Source organism: Gorilla gorilla, chromosome 20, assembly GCF_029281585.2.
Source record: "Gorilla gorilla gorilla isolate KB3781 chromosome 20, NHGRI_mGorGor1-v2.1_pri, whole genome shotgun sequence".
Classification (NCBI taxonomy): domain Eukaryota; kingdom Metazoa; phylum Chordata; class Mammalia; order Primates; family Hominidae; genus Gorilla; species Gorilla gorilla.
The window spans coordinates 55,718,892-55,739,787 of NC_073244.2; the positions used below are offsets into that span (position 1 = coordinate 55,718,892).

General features: G+C 40.8%; 1 protein-coding gene across 6 annotated transcripts in view; it reads left to right on the top strand.

Moving 5' to 3' along the window:
* ZNF227 (zinc finger protein 227) overlaps nucleotides 1-20,896 on the top strand; it is a 36,115-nt gene that overhangs the window by 5,794 nt on the left and 9,425 nt on the right. For 5 of the 6 annotated variants that reach the window (XM_063701426.1, XM_055369666.2, XM_055369667.2 and 2 more), the window contains exons 2-3: nucleotides 128-290; nucleotides 4,807-4,868. In XM_063701426.1, the coding sequence (XP_063557496.1) occupies nucleotides 4,809-4,868 (60 nt within the window). In that variant the 5' untranslated portion in view covers nucleotides 128-290; nucleotides 4,807-4,808. Of the gene's footprint in view, nucleotides 1-112; nucleotides 291-4,806; nucleotides 4,869-20,896 lie in introns of all 6 variants that reach the window. The other variant, XM_063701425.1, reaches the window with a different exon arrangement.

The window sequence follows — 20,896 nt, forward strand, 5'->3', positions numbered from 1 at the left end:
AGCGCCCTTTTTACTGGAAGCTCCAGTGAAGAGAGAAGAAAGGTCAGGGCTTTATGCCATGGCCTTTCTGTCGTATCCTTCAGGAGACCGAGCTCTTCCCGAACTTTTACAGGTCTTTTTTTTTTAGGAAGGATTGAGTCATCGGGCTCCAGTGCGTGGGGATGTTTACCGCCGTTTATCCGGGATAGAGACTCCATCGTGCTAACTGACAGCATCCTTTTATTCACCGCCTCCGAATTTGCAAAGAGGAGGAAGGAGGGACTTCTTGGCTTCTCCCAGCATAGCCCCAGGTACCTGCTGTTGAACGCACTTTGTTGTTCCATTTTCTGTCCTTTCAGTTAGTCAAGTTTCCATCACTCAGTAAGTTACTACTGAAAAATGATGAAATATTTGTTGAATAAATGTGAGAGTGGGTAGGAAAACTACTTGGAAATGAGTATTACCAATAACATCTTACCACTTTGATTTTAAGGCATTCGTCTGTGGACCATAGCTATTGATGAAGTAGGTCTTGTTATTATGTTATGAGGAAATTAGGCAGAGCTTATGTTATTAAATACTTTCCCGAAGTTATTCAACTGATAGTAAGAGGTGGATTTGGGATTGAACCCAAGCATTCCTTTTCAGACTGTGTGATCTTTTTTGTTTGTTTTTGTTTCTTTGGTTTTTGTTGTTGTTTATTTTCTATTCCTTTTTCTGAGTCTGTGGTCTTAATCTCAATGATACAGTCGTCTTCAGTTATCTTAATTAGTAATCCATATGGCTACCGGTGAGTCGTTGGAAATCAGCCTTGGGAATGTAGGTATGGATTTTACTGTGGAAGACCTCAAAAACTGCGCTGATGAATTTTGAATTTTTTAGAAAAATCCTACAACATCTCACTTACTTAATTTCATTCCATGTCAAAATATGTCATATTCTGGTTATAGAAATAATGAATGCTCATTATAGAGATGCACTATCCAATCCAGTAGCTGTAAGCCATGTGTGCCCTAGGAGCACTTGAAATGTGTCTAGTCCAAATTGAGATGTGCTTTAAGTGTTAAATACACACTGGATTTCAAAAACTTTGTACAAAAAATGTAAGATGGCTCATTGTTAATTTTTTGTATTATATGTCAAAATGGTAATATTTTGGATACATTGGCTTAAATTATGTTGTTGAAATTAACTTCACCTATTTTTGTCTTTGTTTTTTTGCCTTTTTTATATGTCACTGCTAGAAAATTTAAAATTACTTATGTGTCTCAGTATATTTCTATTGGACAGTGATGTTATATTCAGAAAACTTGAATTACTTATAATAAAACTGCTAACACTTTAATGTGTTTCCCTTTAGTATATGCTATGGATGTTTCTCAAAATAGGTTTGGTATTCTGTGTAGTAGTTTTTTTCTTAATATATTATGAAAATTTTCTTTTTTTTTTTTCTTTTTTTTGTGAGACGGAGATTCACTCTTGTTGCCCAGGCTGGAGTGCAATGGCGTGATCTCAGGTCACTGCAACCGCCACCTCCCAGGTTCAAGTGATTCTCCTGCATCAACCTCCCGAGTAACTGGGATTACAGGTGTGCGCCATCACTCCCAGCTAATTTTTGTATTTTTAGTAGAGACGGGGTTTCACCATGTTACCCAGGCTAATCTTGAACTCTTGACCTCAGGTGATCCGCCCACCTCGGCCTCCCAAAGTGCTGGGATTACCGGCGTGAGGCACTGTGCCCGGCCGAAAAATTTCAAGCATATTCAACTGTCAAAAGAGTGGTGCAGTGAATTCCACGTAACCAACACTCAGGTTCAACATTTGCTGCAGACCATCTCCTCCTCCTTCCACCCCACTTTTTTTTTTTTTTTTTTAAATTAGAGTGTCTTAAAGCAGGAGTCCCAACTCCTGGGCAGCGGACCTGGTACTAGTCTGTGGCCTGTTAGGAACCTGACGGCACAGAAGGAGGTGATTGGAGGGGTACCGCCTGAGCTCTGCCTCCTGCCAGATCAGCAGGGGCATTAGATTCTCATAGGAGGGACTGCACATGCGAAGGATCTAGGTTGTGCGCTCCTTATGAGAATGTAACTAATGCCTCATGATTTGAGGTGGAACCTATCATCCCCACACCATCTCCCCCGCCCCCATCCGTGGAAAAATTATCTTCCGTGAAACTGGTCCCTGGTGCCAAAAAGGCTGCAGATGGTTGTCTTAAAGCATATGCCAGACATCAGGTCAGTTTTTTTTTTTTTTTTTTTTTGAAACGGAGTCTCGCCCTGTCGCCCAGACTGGAGTGCAGTGGCGCCATCTCGGTTCACTGCAGCCTCTGCCTCCCGGGTTCAAGCGATTCTCCTGCCTCAGCCTCCCGAGTAGCTGAGGTCAGTTTTTTTTTTATTTTCTACCATGACCTCTGAAACTGAAGCTGTAATTTGCCATTTGCTCAGTACAGTATATCTTTTTTCTTTTTCTTTCAAACTTTTTTGTCATTATGTTTTCGTAGTGTCTTTTAGAATATATATGTATAATTTTTTTTAGTGCAGTCTGGGATAATTTGCTTTTACTATCTGTGTGTATATTTTGTTCTCCTTTCTTGTCTTTTTTTGTTCAGTTTATTCCCTTTTATTTGTGCTCAACTGGTCTGGAGTTTATATGGTTTTGTGTCATTCTTCTAACTTTAAAAATATTCTCTTTCTTAGCAAATACTAAACTTAATCAGCATGTGTTCTTATTCTGAAGAATATTGAGACTAAAAAAAATCTGAAAGAAGATGGGGCCAGGCGCGGTGGCTCATGCCTGTAATCCCAGCACTTTGGGAGGCCTAGGCGGGTGGATCACCTGAAGTCAGGAGTTTGAGACCAGCCTGGCCAGCATGATGAAACCCCGTCTGTACTAAAAACACAAAAATTAGCCGGACGTGGTGGCGCGTACCTGTAATCCCAGCTACTCGGGAGGCTGAGGTGGGAGAATCGCTTGAACCTGGGAGGAAGAGGTTGCAGTGAGCTGAGATTGTGCCATTGCACTCCAGCCTGGGTGACAAGAGCGAAACTCTCTCTCTCTAAAAAAAAAAAAAAAAAAAAAAAAAAAGAAGGCTATGTTTTTATAGGTCTACTTTTTATTATAACCACACTCAAAATTTGTCATTATAGTTCTTTGGCTTTTTTTAAACAAAGATTATTATATTACCAATATAGTCACAAATGTTTTCTTACCATTGCTTTTTGCAGTCCATCTTTTAGGGTTCACATGGTTATAAATTCTCTTTTTTTTTTTTTAGCAAAAATATTATTTCTTTCTCATGTAAATAATCATCTAGTTGAACATAGAATTCAGGTTGACAGTTTCTTTATTTTGGAGGTAATATTCATTTCTTTTAAATCTACATTCTGTTACCCTATTTCTGTCAATCTAATTGTTACTTCTTTTAGGTCAACTATATTTTCTTTCTAGGAGCTTTAAGGTTATTGTTGTTTCCAGTTCTTTACGTTCGTTTAGTCTTTTGCATTTCTGAGTTTTACTGTGATTTGTTTAGGGTATGTTTATTTTTATTTATACTGTTTAGAATTTCTATATGCGAACTTGTATCTTTTATCAATTGTGTGAAATTCTCAGCAATTGCATCTTGAAATTAAAACCTCTCAGTCATTCCCTCCATCCTGCCTTCTCTTCTCCCATTCCTGTTAGACAAATACGGAAGCCTCTCAATTTATCTTTCATGTTTCTTGATTTTTCGTTTGTGTCTTTATCTTTCTCTTTGCTGTGTGTTTTTCTCTGTGCACATAAAATAAAAGAGATGTACCAATGATCGTTTCCAGGCTTCATGAAGTAAATTGACCCAGAATGGTACGTTTTAGAAAACTGATAACAGTGTCAGTAAAATATTACTAGCTGGGCAACAAATTACTAAAAAGAAACCTTAAGTCAGATTTCGGCTTTTCAGAAATTAAAGGTGACTTTCATAGGAGAGCAATATTTGCAAGGCAAGTGTATGATGCAAAGTATCATCTGCTTTTTTTTTTTTTTTTTTTGAGACAGAGTCTCACTGTGTCATCCAGGTTGGAGTTCATTGGCGTGATCTTGGCTCACTATAACCTCCACCTTCCAGGTTCTAGCAATTCTCATGCCTCAGCCTCCCAAGTAGCTGGGATTACAGACCCGCACCACCACGCCTGGCTAATTTTTTTATTTTTGGTAGAGATGAGGTTTTGCCGTGTTGGCCAGGCTGGTCTCAAACTTCTGACCTTATGTGATCCTCCCTCCTTGGCCTCCTAAAGTGCTGGGATTACAAGCATGAGCCACTGTGCCAGGCCTGGCTAAACAGCAAGAAGCCATGAAGAAGCTTTTTTGTAACTATAAGAGAAAGGGACTCTTGGCTCTTAGAACTCGCCATCTACTTATTTAATCCTTGGAAAAACCCTATGAGGGAGGTACGATTTATGATTCTTACCATATCCTCATTGTACACATAACAGAAGTGAGGCACAGAGAGGGTTTTTAATATCCCCAAGGTTACACAGCTGGTAAGTATCATTTCTAGGAATTAAACCCAGATACTTGAGAGCCCTCATATGTTGTTACATTGCCTCTTGTTTCCTGCTGTCTCTGCCATCAGAAATCCTTGTAGCAAGGATGCTGCACTTGTGCAGACTGTTCACTGCCCAATGGCACTGAACTATCATGCCATTTAGTAGCTGGAATAGTCCATGTTCTGCTTACCAAGCTGTATGTGGCTATACCTGTCTGAATGTAGGGCTATTTCTCTAATTTCCTCATATGTACACATGGGCTAACAGCAGGCTTGTGTCTCATGGCGTCTTTGGTCTCCCCCAGTTATGCCATCTCAGAACTATGACCTTCCCCAGAAGAAGCAGGAGAAAATGACCAAGTTTCAGGTAAGTAAAGGATTCCTTGCTGTCTTTTAAAATGTGATTTATTTCTCAAAGATTACAGATTTATTTTTTCTCTTTCTTGGAAAGGTTAGTGGAAAACAGATATTCAGGACATGTGGTATGCTAACATGTATGTGTTTTTTTGTTTTAGTTTATCACCTTTACTATTTTACAAAACAGTGTTTGAAAAAATAATAGAAGCTTTAATCAAAAATAATCTATGCTACTATCCTGCTTACGAACTAGCTTTTTTCATTTTCCCATGTTCCTTTTTCATACACATTTTGCAATACTTGAGTAGATGAAATTTTCAATTGTGCATTCTCCACTTAATTGCATCACCTGCATTGTAAGTGAGTACATCATATGCCATTGAATTGCAGTGCCCTTAAAAAACAACAAAAACTATTTCTTATTTAGCCTTACAGAAATTCAGAAATTTTAAGAATTTTACTACTTTAAAGTAAATCCAGTGACTTTTTTCCCTACATATAAAAACAATTCCTTCAAAAGAAATTCTGGTGGAATTCAATATTATTTGTCCTTAAAGTTTTAGGAACTCTGCATTGAAGAGGTTTATGTCTCAGTTTCATGTCACTTCCCTCAGGTGTTTTGTAAACAGAACATCTAAAGAATGACATGGTGTAATTTTATTAGATGCTCTCAGAGAAGAAGAGCTATATATTTTTCCTGTTTATGTTTTTATCACTCATTTATTTCTTGTATGAATTTATTTCATCAAAGTAACTACATGTACATAAGGTCTAGTAGTACTTAGATATCTTGCCAGCCCTTTCCATCTGTCATTGCATTTTTCAGATGTGAGGATGGAGATGATTTATTTGCATTTTAAATATGAAGAAACAGGTTATGGGAACATTTTATAGCTGCCCCAAATTTCCCAGGTAGCTGACTCATGACTCATTGGACACTGAAGCTTCCAACTATTAGGAATATCTGGCATTCTATTTTCATGTAAAGGCAGACAGAACAAAAGAGTTTTCCATTCACAGAGATGAGCACATATGATAGAAGTACCTGATGTTACCTTTTTATTCTTTTGAGACAGAGTTTCATTCTTGTCACCCAGGCCGGAGTGCAACAGCATGTTCTTAGCTCACTGCAACCTCTGCCTCCCAGGTTCAAGCGATTCTCCTGCCTCAGCCTCCCAAATAGCTGGGATTACAGGCATGTACCAGCACACCTGGCTAATTTTGTATTTTTATTAGAGATGGGGTTTCACCACATTGGCCAGGCTGGTCTTCAACTCCTGACCTCAGATGATCCACCCACTTCGGCCTCCCAAAGTGCTGGGATTATAGGCGTGAACCAGTGCACCTGGCCCTGATATTACCTTTTGGAGGATAGACCCCAACAATGCCCCTCATCCAGTTGCCGTCTCAATTACTGTCTCTTCTCTAGTTTTGTCTCTTAGTCATTCCATGAACGTAGATGCTCAAGCACAGTTTTTATGTAAGTGTTTTAAATTTCCCTACAGCAAAAGCTATCAGGTATGATGGTAAGAGACAACAGCAAACCGGTGGCATATACTTAAACATTAGGTAAAGGTCTAATAGCTTAAATTCCTGTTAAGATTAGTAATATAGAGAAAATTCCAACTGGAATATGAGCAAAAGAAATGAATAGGAGTGTCATAAAGAAAAGAAATTTATGAAAAAAATCTTCACTAATAATTTAAATATGTGAAAATGTTAATAAAATAGCTTTCCATTTATATATTGGTTTTACTTATATTGTCAATGACTTTTTTAGAAAAAGGAACTGAGTCCTATTTAGCCAGGGTCTAGAGATTCAGGAATGCTTGTACTGTTGCATGAAGAGTGAACTGGGAAAACCTTTGGAGAGGAAAATCTGCCATTACGCTTTCAAAACTTTTTTTTTTTGGATGTTGATTTTCTTTTATTTATTTATTTATTTATTTTATTATTATTATACTTTAAGTTTTAGGGTACATGTGCACAATGTGCAGGTTTGTTACATATGTATACATGTGCCATGTTGGTGTGCTGCACCCATTAACTCGTCATTTAGCATTAGGTATATCTCCTAATGCTATCCCTCCCCACTCCCCCCACCCCACAACAGTCCCCGGAGTGTGAGGTTCCCCTTCCTGTGTCCATGTGTTCTCATTGTTCAGTTCCCACCTATGAGTGAGAACATGCAGCGTTTGGTTTTTTGTCCTTGCGATAGTTTGCTGAGAATGATGGTTTCCAGTTTCATCCATGTCCCTACAAAGGATATGAACTCGTCCTTTTTTATGGCTGCATAGTATTCCATGGTGTATATGTGCCACATTTTCTTAATCCAGTCTATCGTTGTTGGACATTTGGGTTGGTTCCAAGTCTTTGCTATTGTGAATAGTGCCACAATTAACATACGTGTGCATGTGTCTTTATAGCAGCATGATTTATAATCCTTTGGGTATATACCCAGTAATGGGATGGCTGGGTCAAATGGTATTTCTAGTTCTAGATCCCTGAGGAATCGCCACACTGACTTCCACAATGGTTGAACTAGTTTACAGTCCCACCAACAGTGTAAAAGTGTTCCTATTTCTCCACATCCTCTCCAGCACCTGTTGTTTCCTTTTTTTTTTTAACTTTGAAAAAATTTTAATAGAAAAAAAATGCCCAGATAAAGATACCGATCACAGTATCCACATCTATACAATGATTGATCCAGCTGTGGCCCTCCCCTCTCACCCAGCCCCATGTGGCTTCCTTTGAAACTGCAGACTGGAGATGACAGTGGTGAATTCTAGTCCTATTCACTGGATATCAGCATTTCTTTTTTTTTTAAATTTTATTATTATTACACTTTAAGTTTTAGGGTACATGTGCACAATGTGCAGGTTGGTTACATATGTATACATGTGCCATGCTGGTGTGCTGCACCCATTAACTCGTCATTTAACATTAGGTATATCTCCTAATGCTATCCCTCCCCCCTCCCCCCACCCCACAACAGTCTCCAGAGTGTGATGTTCCCCTTCCTGTGTCCATGTGTTCTCATTGTTCAATTCCCACCTATGAGTGAGAACATGTGGTGTTTGGTTTTTTGTCCTTGCGATAGTACTGAGAATGATGATTTCCAATTTCATCCATGTCCCTACAAAGGACATGAACTCATCCTTTTTTATGGCTGCATAGTATTCCATGGTGTATATGTGCCACATTTTCTTAATCCAGTCTATCGTTGTTGGACATTTGGGTTGGTTCCAAGTCTTTGCTATTGTGAATAGTGCCACAATAAACATACCTGTGCATGTGTCTTTATGGCAGCATGATTTATAATCCATTGGGTATATACCCAGTAGCCATAAAAAATGATGAGTTCATGTCCTTTGTAGGTACATGAACATACATGTGCATGTGTCTTCATAGCAGCATGATTTATAGTCCTTTGGGTATATACCCAGTAATGGGATGGCTGGGTCAAATGGTATTTCTAGTTCTAGATCCCTGAGGAATTGCCACACTGACTTCCACAATGGTTGAACTAGTTTACAGTCCCAACAGCAGTGTAAAAGTGTTCCTATTTCTCCACATCCTCTCCAGCACCTGTTGTTTCCTGACTTTTTAATGGTTGCCATTCTAACTGGTGTGAGATGGTATCTCATTGTGGTTTTGATTTGCATTTCCCTGATGGCCAGTGAGGTGAGCATTTTTTCATGTGTTTTTTGGCTGCATAAATGTCTTCTTTTGAGAAGTGTCTATTTGTGTCCTTTGCCCACTTTTTGATGGGGTTGTTTGTTTTTTTCTTGTAAATTTGTTTGAGTTCATTGTAGATTCTGGATATTAGCCCTTTGTCAGATGAGTAGGTTGCAAAAATTTTCTCCCATTTTGCAGGTTGCCTGTTCACTCTGATGGTAGTTTCTTTTGCTGTGCAGAAGCTCTTTAGTTTAATTAGATCCCATTTGTCAATTTTGGCTTTTGTTGCCATTGCTTTTGGTGTTTTAGACATGAAGTCCTTGCCCATGCCTATGTCCTGAATGGTAATGCCTAGGTTTTCTTCTAGGGTTTTTATGGTTTTAGGTCTAACATGTAAGTCTTTCATCCATCTTGAATTAATTTTTGTATAAAGTGTAAGGAAGGGATCCAGTTTCAGCTTTCTACATATGGTTAGCCAGTTTTCCCAGCACCATTTATTAAATAGGGAATCCTTTCCCCATTGCTTGTTTTTCTCAGGTTTGTCAAAGATCAGATAGTTGTAGATATGTGGCGTTATTTCTGAGGGCTCTGTTCTGTTCCATTGATCTATATCTCTGTTTTGGTACCAGTACCATGCTGTTTTGGTTACTGTAGCCTTGTAGTATAGTTTGAAGTCAGGTAGCGTGATGCCTCCAGCTTTGTTCTTTTGGCCTAGGATTGACTTGGAGATGCGGGCTCTTTTTTGGTTCCATATGAACTTTAAAGTAGTTTTTTCCAATTCTGTGAAGAAAGTCTTTGGTAGCTTGATGGGGATGGCATTGAATCTATAAATTACCTTGGGCAGTATGGCCATTTTCATGATATTGATTCTTCCTACCTATGAGCATGGAATGTTCTTCCATTTGTTTGTATCCTCTTTTATTTAATCAAGCAGTGGTTTGTAGTTCTCCTTGAAGAGGTCCTTCACATCCCTTGTAAGTTGGATTCCTAGGTATTTTATTCTCTTTGAAGCAATTGTGAATGGGAGTTCACTCATGATTAGGCTCTCTGTTTATCTGTTATTGGTGTATAAGAATGCTTGTGATTTTTGTACATTGATTTTGTATCCTGAAACTTTGCTGAAGTTGCTTATCAGCTTAAGGAGATTTTGGGCTGAGACAGTGGGGTTTTCTAGATATACAATCATGTCATCTGCAAACAGGGACAATTTGACTTCCTCTTTTCCTAATTGAATACCCTTTATTTCTTTCTCCTGCCTAATTGCCCTGGCCAGAACTTCCAATACTATGTTGAATAGGAGTGGTGAGAGAGGGCATCCCTGTCTTGTGCCAGTTTTCAAAGGGAATGCTTCCAGTTTTTGCCCATTCAGTATGATATTGGCTGTGGGTTTGTCATAGATATCTCTTATTGTTTTGAGATATGTCCCATCAATACCTAATTTATTGAGAGTTTTTAGCATGAAGAGTTGTTGAATTTTGTCAAAGGCCTTTTCTGCATCTATTGAGATAATCATGTGGTTTTTGTCTTTGGGTCTGTTTATATGCTGGATTACATTTATTGATTTGCGTATGTTGAACCAGCCTTGCATCCCAGGGATGAAGCCCACTTGATCATGGTGGATAAGCTTTTTGATGTGCTGCTGGATTCGGTTTGCCAGTATTTTATTGAGGATTTTTACATCGATGTTCATCAAGGATATTGGTCTAAAATTCTTTTTTTTGGTTGTGTCTCTGCCTGGCTTTGGTATCAGGATGATGCTAGCCTCATAAAATGAGTTAGGGAGGATTCCCTCTTTTTCTATTGATTGGAATAGTTTCAGAAGGAATGGTACCAGCTCCTCCTTGTACCTCTGGTAGAATTCGGCTGTACCTCTGGTAGAATCCATCTGGTCCTGGACTCTTTTTGGTTGGTAAGCTATTGATTATTGCCACAATTTCAGAGCCTGTTATTGGTCTATTCAGAGATTCAACTTCTTCCTGGTTTAGTCTTGGGAGGGTGTTATGTGTCGAGGAATTTATCCATTTCTTCTAGATTTTCTAATTTATTTGCGTAGAGGTGTTTGTAGTATTCTCTGATGGTAGTTTATATTTCTGTGGGATCGGTGGTGATATCCCAGTCATCATTTTTTATTGCGTCTATTTGATTCTTCTCTCTTTTCTTCTTTATTAGTCTTGCTAGCGGTCTATCAATTTTGTTGATCCTTTCAAGAAACCAGCTCCTGGATTCATTAATTTTTTGAAGGGTTTTTTGTGTCTCTATTTCCTTCAGTTCTGCTCTGATTTTAGTTATTTCTTGCCTTCTGCTAGCTTTTGAATGTGTTTGCTCTTGCTTTTCTAGTTCTTTTAATTGTGATGTTAGGGTGTCAATTTTGGATCTTTCCTGCTTTCTATTGTGGGCATTTAGTGCTATAAATTTCCCTCTACACACTGCTTTGAATGCGTCCCAGAGATTCTGGTATGTTGTGTCTTTTTTCTCGTTGGTTTCAAAGAACATCTTTATTTCTGCCTTCATTTCGTTATGTACCCAGTAGTCATTCAGGAGCAGGTTGTTCAGTTTCCATGTAGTTGAGCAGTTTTGAGTGAGTTTCTTAATCCTGAGTTCTAGTTTGATTGCACTGTGGTCTGAGAGACAGTTTATTATAATTTCTGTTCTTTTACATTTGCTGAGGAGAGCTTTACTTCCAACTATGTGGTCAATTTTGGAATAGGTGTTGTGTGGTGCTGAAAAAAATGTATATTCTGTTGATTTGGGGTGGAGAGTTCTGTAGATGTCTATTAGGTCCACTTGGTGCAGAGCTGAGTTCAATTCCTGGGTATCCTTGTTAACTTTCTGTCTCGTTGATCTGCCTGATGTTGACAGTGGGGTGTTAAAGTCTCCCATTATTATTGTGTGGGAGTCTAAGTCTCTTTGTAGGTCACTCAGGACTTGCTTTATGAATCTGGGTGCTCCTGTATTAGGTGCATATATATTTAGGATAGTTAGCTCTTCTTGTTGAATTGATCCCTTTACCATTATGTAATGGCCTTTGTCTCTTTTGATCTTTGTTGGTTTAAAGTCTGTTTTATCAGAGACTAGGATTGCAACCCCTGCCTTTTTTTGTTTTCCATTTGCTTGGTAGATCTTCCTCCATCCTTTTATTTTGAGCTATGTGTGTCTCTGCACGTGAGATGGGTTTCCTGAATACAGCACACTGATGGGTCTTGACTCTTTATCCAGTTTGCCAGTCTGTGCCTTTTAATTGGAACATTTAGTCCATTTGCATTTAAAGTTAATATTGTTATATGTGAATTTGATCCTGTCATTATGATGTTAGCTGGCTATTTTGCTCGTTAGTTGATGCAGTTTCTTCCTACCCTTGATGGTCTTTACAGTTTGGCATGATTTTGCAGTGGCTGGTACTGGTTGTTCCTTTCCATGTTTAGTGCTTCCTTCAAGAGGTCTTTTAGGGCAGGCCTGGTGGTGACAAAATCTCTCAGCATTTGCTTGTCTGTAAAGTATTTTATTTCTCCTTCACTTATGAAGCTTAGTTTGGCTGGATATGAAATTCTGGGTTGAAAATTCTTTTCTTTAAGAATATTGAATATTGGCCCCCACTCTCTTCTGGCTTGTAGAGTTTCTGCCGAGAGATCATCTGTTAGTCTGATGAAGGCTTCCCTTTGTGGGTAACCTGACCTTTCTTCCTGGCTGCCCTTAACATTTTTTCCTTCATTTCAACTTTGGTGAATCTGACAATTATGTGTCTTGGAGTTGCTCTTCTCGAGGAGTATCTTTGCGGCGTTCTCTGTATTTCCTGAATCTGAATGTTGGCCTGCCTTGCTAGATTGGGGAAGTTCTCCTGGATAATATCCTGTAGAGTGTTTTCCAACTTGGTTCCATTCTCCCCGTCACTTTCAGGTATACCAATCAGATGTAGATTTGGCCTTTTCACATAGTCCCATATTTCTTGGAGGCTTTGTTCATTTCTTTTTATTCTTTTTTCTCTAAACTTCCCTTCTCACTTCATTTCATTCATTTCATCTTCCATCACCGATACCCTTTCTTCCAGTTGATTGCATCGGCTCCTGAGGCTTCTGCATTCTTCACGTAGTTCTCGAGCCTTGGCTTTCAGCTCCATCAGCTCCTTTAAGCACTTCTCTGTATTGGTTATTCTAGTTATACATTGGTCTGAATTTTTTTCAAAGTTTTTAACTTCTTTGCCATTGGTTTGAATTTCCTCCTGTAGCTCGGAGTAGTTTGATCGTCTGAAGCCTTCTTCTCTCAACTGGTCAAAGTCATTCTCCATCCAGCTTTGTTCTGTTGCTAGTGAGGAGCTGTGTTCCTTTGGAGGAGGAGAGGCGCTCTGCTTTTTAGAGTTTCCAGTTTTTCTGCTGTGTTTTTTCCCCATCTTTGTGGTTTTATCTAGTTTTGGTCTTTGATGATGGTGATGTACAGATGGGTTTTTGGTGTGGGTGTCCTTTCTGTTTGTTAGTGTTCCTTCTAACAGACAGGACCCTCAGCTGCAGGTCTGTTGGAGTTTGCTAGAGGTCCACTCCAGACCCTGTTTGCCTGGGTAACAGCAGCAGTGGCTGCAGAACAGCAGATTTTTGTGAACTGCGAATACTGCTGTCTGATCGTTCCTCTGGAAGTTTTGTCTCAGAGGAGTACCCGGCTGTGTGAGGTGTCAGTCTGCCCCTACTGGGGGGTGCCTCCCAGTTAGGCTGCTTGGGGGTCAGGGGTCAGGGACCCACTTGAGGAGGCACTCTGCCCGTTCTCAGATCTCCAGCTGCGTGCTGGGAGGACCACTGCCCTCTTCAAAGCTGTCAGACAGGGACATTTAAGTCTGCAGAGGTTACTGCTGTCTTTTTGTTTGTCTGTGCCCTGCCCCCTGAGGTGGAGCCTACAGAGGCAGGCAGGCCTCCTTGAGCTGTGGTGGGCTCCACCCAGTTCGAGCTTCCAGGCTGCTTTGTTTCCCTAAGCAAACCTGGGCAATCGCGGGCGCCCCTCCCCCAGCCTTCCTGCTGCCTTGCAGTTTGATCTCAGACTGCTGTGCTAGCAATCAGTGAGACTCTGTGGGTGTAGGACCCTCCAAGCCAGGTGCAGGATATAATCTCCTGGTGTGCCATTTTTTAAGCCCGTTGGAAAAGCACAGTATTAGGGTGGGAGTGACCCGATTTTCCAGGTGCCGTCTGTCACCCCTTTCTTTGACTAGCAAAGGGAACTCCCTGACTCCTTGCGCTTCCTGAGTGAGGCAATGCTGCAACCTGCTTGGGCTCGCACACGGTGCGCTGCACCCACTGTCCTGCACCCACTGTCTGGCACTCCCTAGTGAGATGAACCCGGTACCTCAGATGGAAATGCAGAAATCACCTGTCTTCTGCATTGCTCACGCTGGGAGCTGTAGACCGGAGCTGTTCCTATTCGGCCATCTTGGCTGCCCCCGTATTTTCCTGACTTTTTAATGATTGCCATTCTAACTGTTGTGAGATGGTATCTCATTGTGGTTTTGATTTGCATTTCTGTGATGGCCAGTGATGATGAGCATTTTTTCATGTGTTTTTTGGCTGCATAAATGTCTTCTTTTGAGAAGTGTCTGTTCATGTCCTTTGCCCACTTTTTGATGGGGTTGTTTGTTTTTTTCTTGTAAATTTGTTTGAGTTCATTGTAGATTCTGGATATTAGCCCTTTGTCAGATGAGTAGGTTGCGAAAATTTTCTCCCATTTTGTAGGTTGCCTGTTCACTCTGATGGTAGTTTCTTTTGCTGTGCAGAAGCTCTTTAGTTTAATTAGATCCCATTTGTCAATTTTGGTTTCTGTTGCCATTGTTTTTGGTGTTTTAGACATGAAGTCCTTGCCCATGCCTATGTCCTGAATGGTAATGCCTAGGTTTTCTTCTAGGGTTTTTATGGTTTTAGGTCTAACATGTAAGTCTTTCATCCATCTTGAATTAATTTTTATATAAGGTGCAAGGAAGGGATCCAGTTTCAGCTTTCTACATATGGCTAGCCAGTTTTCCCAGCACCATTTATTAAATAGGGAATCCTTTTCCCCATTGCTTTTTTTGTCAGGTTTGTCAAAGATCAGATGGTTGTAGATATGCAGCATTATTTCTGAGGGCTCTGTTCTGTTCCATTGATCTGTATCTCTGTTTTGGTACCAGTACCGTGCTGTTTTGGTTACTGTAGCCTTGTAGTGTAGTTTGAAGTCAGGTAGCGTGATGCCTCCAGCTTTGTTCTTTTGGCCTAGGATTGACTTGGCGATGTGGGCTCTTTTTTGGTTCCATATGAACTTTAAAGTAGTTTTTTCCAATTCTGTGAAGAAAGTCATTGGTAGCTTGATGGGGATGGCATTGAATCTATAAATTACCTTGGGCAGTATGGCCATTTTCACGATACTGATTCTTCCTACCCATGAGCATGGAATGTTCTTCCATTTGTTTGTATCCTCTTTTATTTAATCAAGCAGTGGTTTGTAGTTCTCCTTGAAGAGGTCCTTCACATCCCTTGTAAGTTGGATTCCTAGGTATTTTATTCTCTTTGAAGCAATTGTGAATGGGAGTTCACTCATGATTAGGCTCTCTGTTTATCTGTTATTGGTGTATAAGAATGCTTGTGATTTTTGTACATTGATTTTGTATCCTGAGACTTTGCTGAAGTTGCTTATCAGCTTAAGGAGATTTTGGGCTGAGACAGTGGGGTTTTCTAGATATACAATCATGTCATCTGCAAACAGGGACAATTTGACTTCCTCTTTTCCTAATTGAATACCCTTTATTTCCTTCTCCTGCCTAATTGCCCTGGCCAGAACGTGCAATACTGTGTTGAATAGGAGTGGTGAGAGAGGGCATCCCTGTCTTGTGCCAGTTTTCAAAGGGAATGCTTCCAGTTTTTGCCCATTCAGTATGATATTGGCTGTGGGTTTGTCATAGATATCTCTTATTGTTTTGAGGTATGTCCCATCAATACCTAATTTATTGAGAGTTTTTAGCATGAAGAGTTGTTGAATTTTGTCAAAGGCCTTTTCTGCATCTATTGAGATAATCATGTGGTTTTTGTCTTTGGGTCTGTTTATATGCTGGATTACATTTATTGATTTGCGTGTGTTGAACCAGCCTTGCATCCCAGGGATGAAGCCCACTTGATCATGGTGGATAAGCTTTTTGATGTGCTGCTGGATTCGGTTTGCCAGTATTTTATTGAGGATTTTTGCATCAATGTTCATCAAGGATATTGGTCTAAAATTCTCTTTTTTGGTTGTGTCTCTGCCAGGCTTTGGTATCAGGATGATGCTGGCCTCATAAAATGAGTTAGGGAGGATTCCCTCTTTTTCTATTGATTGGAATAGTTTCAGAAGGAATGGTACCAGCTCCTCCTTGTACCTCTGGTAGAATTCTGCTGTGAATCCATCTGGTCCTGGACTCTTTTTGGTTGGTAAGCTATTGATTATTGCCACAATTTCAGATCCTGTTATTGGTCTATTCAGAGATTCAACTTCTTCCTGGTTTAGTCTTGGGAGGGTGTATGTGTCGAGGAATTTATCCATTTCTTCTGGATTTTCAGTTTATTTGCGTAGAGGTGTTTATCGTATTCTCTGATGGTAGTTTGTATTTCTGTGGGATTGGTGGTGATATCCCATTCATCATTTTTTATTGCGTCTATTTGATTCTTCTCTCTTTTCTTCTTTATTAGTCTTGCTAGCGGTCTATCAATTTTGTTGATCCTTTCAAGAAACCAGCTCCTGGATTCATTAATTTTTTGAAGGGTTTTTTGTGTCTCTATTTCCTTCAGTTCTGCTCTGATTTTAGTTATTTCTTGCCTTCTGCTAGCTTCTGAATGTGTTTGCTCTTGCTTTTCTAGTTCTTTTAATTGTGATGTTAGGGTGTCAATTTTGGATCTTTCCTGCTTTCTATTGTGGGCATTTAGTGCTATAAATTTCCCTCTAGGCACCGCTTTGAATGTGTCCCAGAGATTCTGATATGTTGTGTCTTTGTTCTCGTTGGTTTCAAAGAACATCTTTATTTCTGCCTTCATTTCGTTATGTACCCAGTAGTCATTCAGGAGCAGGTTGTTCAGTTTCCTTGTAGTTGAGCAGTTTTGAGTGAGTTTCTTAATCCTGAGTTCTAGTTCGATTGCACTGTGGTCTGAGAGACAGTTTGTTATAATTTCTGTTCTTTTACATTTGCTGAGGAGAGCTTTACTTCCAACTATGTGGTCAATTTTGGAATAGGTGTTGTGTGGTGCTGAAAAAAATGTATATTCTGTTGATTTGGGGTGGAGAGTTCTGTAGATGTCTATTAGGTCCACTTGGTGCAGAGCTGAGTTCAATTCCTGGGTATCCTTGTTAACTTTCTGTCTCGTTGATCTGCCTGATGTTGACAGTGGGGTGTTAAAGTCTCCCATTATTATTTTGTGGGAGTCTGAGTCTGTTTGTAGGTCACTCAGGACTTGCTTTATGAATCTGGGTGTTCCTATATTGGGTGCATATATATTTAGGATAGTTAGTTCTTCTTGTTGAATTGATCCCTTTACCATTATGTAATGGCCTTCTTTGTCTCTTTTGATCTTTGTTGGTTTACAGTCTCTTTTATCAGAGACTAGGATTGCAACCCCTGCCTTTGTTTTCCATTTGCTTGGTAGATCTTCCTCCATCCTTTTATTTTGAGCTATGTGTGTCTCTGCACGTGAGATGGGTTTCCTGAATACAGCACACTGATGGGTCTTGACTCTTTATCCAGTTTGCCAGTCTGTGCCTTTTAATTGGAACATTTAGTCCATTTGCATTTAAAGTTAATATTGTTATGTGTGAATTTTGTCCTGTCATTATGATGTTAGCTGGTTATTTTGCTCGTTAGTTGATGCAGTTTCTTCCTACCCTTGATGGTCTTTACATTTTGGCATGTTGTTGCAGTGGCTGGTACTGGTTGTTCCTTTCCATGTTTAGTGCTTCCTTCAAGAGGTCTTTTAGGGCAGGCCTGGTGGTGACAAAATCTCTCAGCATTTGCTTGTCTGTAAAGTATTTTATTTCTCCTTCACTTATGAAGCTTAGTTTGGCTGGATATGAAATTCTGGGTTGAAAATTCTTTTTTTTAAGAATGTTGAATATTGGCCCCCACTCTCTTCTGGCTTGTAGAGTTTCTGCTGAGAGATCTGCTTTTAGTCTGATGGGCTTCCCTTTGTGGGTAACCTGACCTTTCTTCCTGGCTGCCCTTAACATTTTTTCCTTCATTTCAACTTTGGTGAATCTGACAATTATGTGTCTTGGAGTTGCTCTTCTCGAGGAGTATCTTTGCGGCGTTCTCTGTATTTCCTGAATCTGAATGTTGGCCTGCCTTGCTAGATTGGGGAAGTTCTCCTGGATAATATCCTGCAGAGTGTTTTCCAACTTGGTTCCATTCTCCCCGTCACTTTCAGGTACACCAATCAGACGTAGATTTGGTCTTTTCACATAGTCCCATATTTCTTGGAGGCTTTGTTCATTTCTTTTTATTCTGGTTTCTCTAAACTTCCCTTCTCGCTTCATTTCATTTTCCATCACTGATACCCTTTCTTCCAGTTGATTGCATCGGCTCCTGAGGCTTCTGCATTCTTCACGTAGTTCTCGAGCCTTGGCTTTCAGCTCCATCAGCTCCTTTAAGCACTTCTCTGTATTGGTTATTCTAGTTATACATTGGTCTGAATTTTTTTCAAAGTTTTTAACTTCTTTGCCATTGGTTTGAATTTCCTCCTGTAGCTCGGAGTAGTTTGATCGTTTGAAGCCTTCTCTCAACTGGTCAAAGTCATTCTCCATCCAGCTTTGTTCTGTTGCTAGTGAGGAGCTGTGTTCCTTTGGAGGAGGAGAGGTGCTCCGCTTTTTAGAGTTTCCAGTTTTTCTGCTCTGTTTTTTCCCAATCTTTATGGTTTTATCTAGTTTTGGTCTTTGATGCTGGTGACGTACAGATGGGTTTTTGGTGTGGATGGCGTTTCTGTTTGTTAGTGTTCCTTCTAACAGACAGGATCCTCAGCTGCAGGTCTGTTGGAGTTTGCTAGAGGTCCACTCCAGACCCTGTTTGCCTGGGTATCAGCAGCAGTGGCTGCAGAACAGCGGTGTCTGTAGAACAGCAGATATTGGTGATCTGCAAATGCTGCTGCCTGATCGTTCCTCTGGAAGTTTTGTCTCAGAGGAGTACCTGGCTGTGTGAGGTGTCAGTTTGCCCCTACTGAGTGGGGGGTGCCTCCCAGTTAGGCTGCTTGGAGGTCAAGGACCCACTTGAGGAGGCAGTCTGCTGGATCTCAGATCTCCAGCTGCATGCTGGGAGAACCACTACTCTTTTCAAAGCTGTCAGACAGGGACATTTAAGTCTGCAGAGGTTACTGCTGTCTTTTTGTTTGTGCCCTGCCCCTAGAGGTGGAGCCTACAGAGGCAGGCAGGCCTCCTTGAGCTGTGGTGAGCTCCACCCAGTTCGAGCTTCCAGGCTGCTCTGTTTACCTAATCAAGCCTGGGCAATGGCAGGCACCCCTCCCCCAGCCTCGCTGCTGCCTTGCAGTTTGATCTCAGACTGCTGTGCTAGCAATCAGTGAGACTCTGTGGGTGTAGGACCCTCCAAGCCAGGTGCAGGATATAATCTCCTGGTGTGCCGTTTTTTAAGTCCATTGGAAAATCGCAGTATTAGGGTGGGAGTGACCCGATTTTCCAGGTGCCGTCTGTCACCCCTTTCTTTGACTAGGAAAGGGAACACCCTGACCCCTTGTGCTTCCCAAGTGAGGCAATGCCTCGCCCTGCTTCGGCTCGCGCCCAGTGTGCTGCACCCTCTGCCCTGCGCCCACTGTCTGGCACTCCTTAGTGAGATGAACCTGGTACCTCAGATGGAAATGCAGAAATCACCTGTCTTCTGCATTGCTCACGCTGGGAGTTGTAGACCGGAGCTGTTCCTATTCAGCCATCTTGGCTCCACCCCTCAAAACTTTTAAAGTAAAAAATATTCTATGACTTTGTAGTTGCTACTTCTTGGCCATGAGCTCTGTAAAAGGATCTTTACAGTATTGGTTATAAGTAAAAATCTGTAATTAATTGTACATTATTTGGATTGGTTAGAGATAAATCATCAGTTCCAAGGAATCCTGTTGTATGTAGTCACAAAATAGGACAAAAGAGATGATAAAGATATTCGTTGTTCGAGTTTATTGAGCACGTATGTTGTGCTAGGCACTTCTAAGTGCTTGACATATATTCATTCATCTGATCCTTTCAAACACTTTATGATCTATTTATTTTAATTCTAAAAATTTATTTATTTTAAGACAGTGTCTCACCTGTCACCCAGGCTGGAGTGCAGTGGCGCCATCTTGGCTTACTGCAACCTCTGCCTCCCAGGTTCAAGTGATTCTCCTGCCTCAGCCTCCTGAGTAGCTGGGATTGCAGATGCACATCACCACGCCTGGCTAATTTTTTTGTATTTTTAGTAGAGATGGGGTTTCAGCATCTTGGCCAGGCTGGTGTCAAACTCCCGGCCTCAAGTGATTTGCCTGCCTCCGCCTCCCAAAGTGCTGGCATTACAGGTGTGAGCCACTGTGCCTAGCCTGAAAATTTATTTTTAAAAATTGAGACACGTTCTCACTCTGTTGCCCAGGCTGAAGTGCAGTGGCACAATCATGGCTCACTGCAGCCTCAAACTCCTGGGCTGAAGTGATCCTTCTGTGTCAGGCTCATATACCTTATAATTTAGATACAATGATAAAGAAGAGGAAATTCAGTTAGTGAGAGATTAAGGAATTTGCCCAAGGTCCTATAACTAGTAAAAGGCAAAACCTTGAAATTTGAACCTGGCCAGACTCCAGAGCCAGTGCTTTAAATTAAGCAGCTGTGCATCCTGTAGTAGGTGGATGTGACATGTGCCTTGAAAGCACAGGAAGAGCTGTATACCTGTCCAGGGGGTTGCTGAAGGCCTGTGAACTTTGCAAACATTAAAAACAATGATAGGGCCAGGCTCAGTGGCTCACACCTGTAATCACAGCACTTTGGGAGGCCAAGGCGGGCAGATCATTGGAGGTCAGGAGTTTGAGACCAGCCTGGCCAACATGGTGAAACCCCGTCTCTACTAAATAAATACAAAAATTAGCTGGGCATGGTAGTAGACGCCTGTAAGTCCAGCTACTTGGGAGGCTAAGGCAGGAGAATCTCTTGAACCTGGGAGGCAGAGGTTGCAGTGAGCAGAGTTTGCGCCACTGCACTCCAGCATGGGTGACAGAGTGAGACTCCATCTCAAAAAAAAAAAAAAAAAAACAGTGATAAACTACAGGCTTTATGGGGATGAGTGTAGGAGATAGTGAGACAGGGAAAACTGTAACAGCTGAAAATTGACTGAGATCTCTTGGAATCTGTAACAACTTTTTTGTGGTGCTCTTTTCC